Raw genomic sequence first — 4,900 nt, forward strand, 5'->3', positions numbered from 1 at the left:
TCATAGATTTTACTGCGTGGAACCACGGAGAGAAGAAATTTGAGTTTCAGTCGAGATATACACCCAATAAGCATCCTCCCTCTCGTACCCCAGGCGTAGAGCGCACGCAAACTTTGCACTGCGCAGACGAAATGCAACCAGTGAACATCAATAGTGACGTGCGTCTGGAAGCAGCCGCATACGGCGCAGAAGATGCGAGGCGCGAGCCAGCGTAGACCAGGGCCCGAATTACGGAACTCGCTCTAAAGTTGTAGAGCGTTACGTCAAAATGACGACAGCATGACGACAAGGCGAGACGTCAACGCGTGACGGAACGCGGAATCAACTAATGGCTAGTAGGGTGCCGCCCAGGAAGAGTTTATTTGCACGACAAGACGCCAATTTGCACGGCAAGGGGCCGTATGCTAACTTTTTTATAAGAACACGCTGTGAATAAAATAAACATTGTTTTATTCTTTCATAAAAGTGTATTTCACTCTCACTGCCATAGAGTAAAACAAGAAGGACATTCACTTTTGCAAATAACTGCTTTCGTGGGTAAGTTTTGTTGCCATGAGGGCGCGCTGGCAGATGTAAACACTGAACATGGCGGCTTTCTAAAAAACAGCTGATCCCACGGCTAGTTCCTGCTTTTTTACGCGTCGTCTGAAATCAAGGTTCTATATGGTTGTCCAAAGTGAGCGGATAACAATTATCGAAACCAGTGAAGGTCACGGGCCTCCAGAAAGGAACCTGCACGAAACGTCGGGCCCGAAAATCGACGAAGACAACTTGAGGTAAGCCTATGGGCTGTGTTATTGGTTTAAAGATGCCACATGCCAAGCATATGATTTGGGTTCTGTTTCTTTCACTTTAGCAAATAGAAGGCGTCCACGAAGCACGGCTTGTTGGATAAAATCAACTTTTTTGGCTTCATAAACGTCTGGCACAAATGATTCAGTTGGGGAGGAGCAAGAACCAAGCAAGGCGGTTGGGCGCACGCTAACAACCTAGCTCGTTTTCGGTCGTTCTTGGCTGTGCTATAAGTTGCTGCAGCGCAGCACACGCATATGTTCCTGTAAAAACATATTAGCCCGAACTCAGAGCAAAGGTTTTTCTCTGTTATTCCCTGCTTTCGAAAAGCGGAGCAGAAACTATTCCCTGTTTGTTTTCCCCGCTGTGTTCGCTGCTGCAATTCTCTAAGCGGGAATTATAGTCTCGAAATGGCGCCAACACGAAGAATGCCAAGCGAGCAAGAGCTTATCATAATAGAGTTTATGGAGAGCCATCCGCTCTTGGCTCGGGCTTCTGCCGACCTAACAAACTCATACAAAAGCGCGAGCTGTGGATCCAGCTTGCGTCGATTCTCAACAACAAGGGGTCGGCCGTTTAAAAACATGATGTCTGTGCCTTGCGCCTTGCTAGCACTGTTTATTCCATCTGTGGTGTATTTTAGTCTCGGAGGAGGTGCAGGAATGCATAGACAAGTGGTTGAGCATTATTGATTGCTTTTTTTTTTGCTAGTGCTCTTTTAGTTTTATGGTTTGCCAGTACCAATCAGCCGCACCTTTTACCCTGTTACAGCAGAGGAGATGAACGGGGAGCCTCAGCAAGTTGTCGACAAGACACACGGAGCCCCACAGACCGTGAGTTGGCTTGCCATTATTCAAGCTTCATACTACCCTTTCTGTCAGCTGCTTGAAAGTAATAGCACTATACTCTCTGGCAGCATTTGCAGCAGTAGCCAAAATACTGCAGTGATTCTACAGTACACACAAAACTATCTCTCTCTGGCTTTGCCATGCAGTGCAGAATGTTTATTTCTCTTGCAGTGAGGCTGTGACATCTCCTATCAGTCTAGCAAATGTGCACATGAAATATGCTACTACAATGCTGCCCAAGATTGCTGTCCTGTATATTTATGTCAAGTCCTCTAACACATTGTACCAAATGTTTTGCGTATTCCACCACGTGATGAGCACATTTTCTTTCCCGACAGCTACACCGGTGCCCTCGCCGCAGCCCTCACAGCAGCACACACCAGAGCCCCCACTGCAGCCCTCAACGCGTGCCACGCCTAGCCTTCTTGAGAAGCAACGGCGAGACGTTGGGGCCTATAAGGTGCTGCGCCAGATGCTGTATGAATCGCATCGTTTGGATTCTCTCACTGACGCCCGGAACCGCCAGGACGCTGCTTTTCAGCAGAGTATGCTGGAGGTGTGTACTCGCTGCGCACACTGCACTTTGAAGAGTCGAAGCCGTCACCTGAAGCATAAATATCAGTGCTCTCTTTTGAGCACCTCTACTTCTATTTTGACGCCTCTTGTGGGAGGTGGTTGGGACAGCTGAGTTTATGAAACTGACACGAGTCTTCTACAACCATACTTTGTCCAAAATATCTCAGCACCTGAAATTTTACATAAAGCTTAAGCGAGATCTCAAAATTGGTTGTCAGTAATAATTTGTAATTGGAAGTATTTTTACATGCAGGCCATATGGGAGGTGACAGATGCTGTGCAGGGGTCAAATGGTCAGCAAGAGCTGCTCATCCGGAACGTGAACCTACTGACGCTAATCTTACAAAAGCAGCTTGAGCCACCTGCACCACATTGAATTGTTCATATTTATGTGCATTATTTGCTTGTTTTTAATTTTATGAAAGAACATCTTCATATGTTTATATTTATTCAAGAACATTATTTACTTCTCTGCCAGGTGCAGACTCATTGAACTATTTTTAGTTTGCTTGTTAAAATTTCTGTTTTATGTGTTTGTTTATTTACATTGTCTGCTTTTCTGTCAGGTTTCTGTTTTTGTATTTATTCAAGATCATCTCTGCCATGCGCCATAGCATCGTTTTTTTATTTCTTGTAAGCTCTGGAGGCCCGGATGCTTCACACTGTTTATTTTCTTCCAGTTATGTAATTTAAGCTCTGCCAGGTGTGAAAGCCTCCTATACTCTTTTATTTTCCATTCGTTTCAAATGTTTACCTGCAGCTGTGGCAGGTGCACAAGGTGCAATTTCTAGTGCTTGTTTTCTTTCATTGCAATATGTGGGCAAGTGCAATATGTGGGGCAAAGTTGTTCTGAAGTGACTGTAGTTATGAAGGGCATCATAATATGGGGATTCTGGATAAATTTTGAACACTTCGATTTTGTGTCTGTTAAGGTTGTTTGCATGTTCCTGAGTCGTTTGTTTTCGCATTACTTTTCCTGCTTTTCCGTACAGTGTCAATTGTGTGCGTTGTAACATGTTCTATCCTCAGTAGACCCGAGGAAAAATGAGGCTTGCCAGCATTCGTCGAAAGTCACTTCTGAACTAGTGTTGAATGCAGGCAAAAAAAAATTTGGCGGACGCTTGAGCTCCGCCTTTAAAGGTATGATGCAACAATGTTAATGGCTCTCGTTTGTGGGTCCCTTTACAACTTCAAACGCAGCCATGTTGGCATCATCGTCTGTGATACTCGTGTGTCTTTTACACGTAACATGGTTTTTTTAGTCCAGTAAAATCTACGAAGAGCAATGTCTTGTGTAGCACTTGCTGTGCATTCCACCAGTTATGTAATGTGTTTCAGCAAAGTGCAAACCAGGGCTACATCGGGCCTACAAGTATGCACAACATGCCAAACCTGTGATTACTAGCATTCAAGCTGGCAGTCAAGATGAAGCTTTTTTTTTAAGGGACAAACAGCGCGTAAGACTTAGACGGAAAGCAAAGAAATCATAGGACGAGTGCTCATCCTGTGTTTCCTGTGCTTTCCGGCTATGTCTTTCGCACTGTTCGCCTTAAAAATGTACAGCCAACTCGCCCGTTTGGCCACAATGTAAGATACAACTGTTCTTGTGCAATCTCTGCGCAGCACTCGACAAGGCATATGCAAATCACTGTTGATGCTGCATGCTTTTGTTTCCCTGCTGTGTGTTACAGTTGGGAAACTAGTATGAAGAGCTGTGGCGAAAAAATTTATTGTGACCAATGAATAAACGTGGTGCAAAAACAAACGCCTTACTGGTGCCTAGCAGTCTTCACACCACAGTTTTCCCTCGTGCACATTCATCAAACACATAGTTACCGCAAGCAACTGTTTGCCTAAGTGGGCAGGTCGACGTAAGCAACGGCGAAAGACGGTGTACAAGGATGCATTTCACTTGTTGGACGAGCTGTTTCGGCGTGTATTTCGACTTGAGAAGGAGAAAGTGCAGTAGCTGTGCGGCAAGCTTGCTGATGCACTGAAAGGCGTACTGGTGACCACTGCCGGTGGAGCAGCAGTTGGTGTGTGCACTTCATATCTTGCCACTGGAGGCTTTCAAGCACACGTAAGAAAAAGTAATTTACAAAGGCTGGAATGTGGCTACCAGTGGCCAAGGGCATCATATCACACAGGGGCTCACGCACTAACAGAGGGCAATGGCACTGCCCGTAGCAAGAGTGGCTACGGCAACTCGCCACGCCAGCACGGCGTGTCATTGCAGCCACAGCTGCCAGATGGTCTAGGGCTTACTGCCGGTGGTGCTGCTGTTGCCGCTGCTGCTGCCGCTGCTGCTGCCGCTGCTGCTGTCGCCGCACCATCTGCAGGTGTGCTTGCCTCTACGGACGGGTTGTGCCAAAGAGGCCAATCATACGGTCTCGCATGGCTCTACCACGCAGGTAGGTCATGCGGGATCCTGTCTCCGCCAAGTACCCGGCAAGCAGAGGTGGTCCATTGTTGTCAGGGTCATCAGTAGTGTCGTCTTCGTCTGCAGCCAGGGCTTCTTCAAGACAGATGTTGTGCAATGCAGCACACGCTGCAATGATGACCACCGCCCGCTCCGGCTCGTAGTGGAGTGTCCGGTACCTTTGAAGGCACCAGAAGCTGCTTTTGAGAACACCAATGCAGCGTTCCACAACACATCGCATTGAGGCGTGTGCTGCGTGGTACTG

At 46.8% G+C, this 4,900-nt stretch overlaps 1 protein-coding gene across 1 annotated transcript; it reads left to right on the plus strand.

Annotated features, from left to right (window-relative positions):
* The first annotated feature begins 595 nt into the window (after nucleotides 1–595).
* Nucleotides 596–2,830, plus strand: LOC144098144 (uncharacterized). Its single transcript, XM_077630675.1, has 4 exons — nucleotides 596–776; nucleotides 1,564–1,625; nucleotides 1,979–2,131; nucleotides 2,808–2,830. The coding sequence occupies exons 1-4, from the start codon at nucleotides 664–666 to the stop codon at nucleotides 2,828–2,830; spliced, it is 351 nt and encodes a 116-aa protein (XP_077486801.1). The 5' UTR covers nucleotides 596–663.
* The last annotated feature ends 2,070 nt before the right edge of the window (nucleotides 2,831–4,900 follow it).

The sequence above is a fragment of the Amblyomma americanum genome, chromosome 7, assembly GCF_052857255.1.
Source record: "Amblyomma americanum isolate KBUSLIRL-KWMA chromosome 7, ASM5285725v1, whole genome shotgun sequence".
NCBI lineage: Eukaryota > Metazoa > Arthropoda > Arachnida > Ixodida > Ixodidae > Amblyomma > Amblyomma americanum.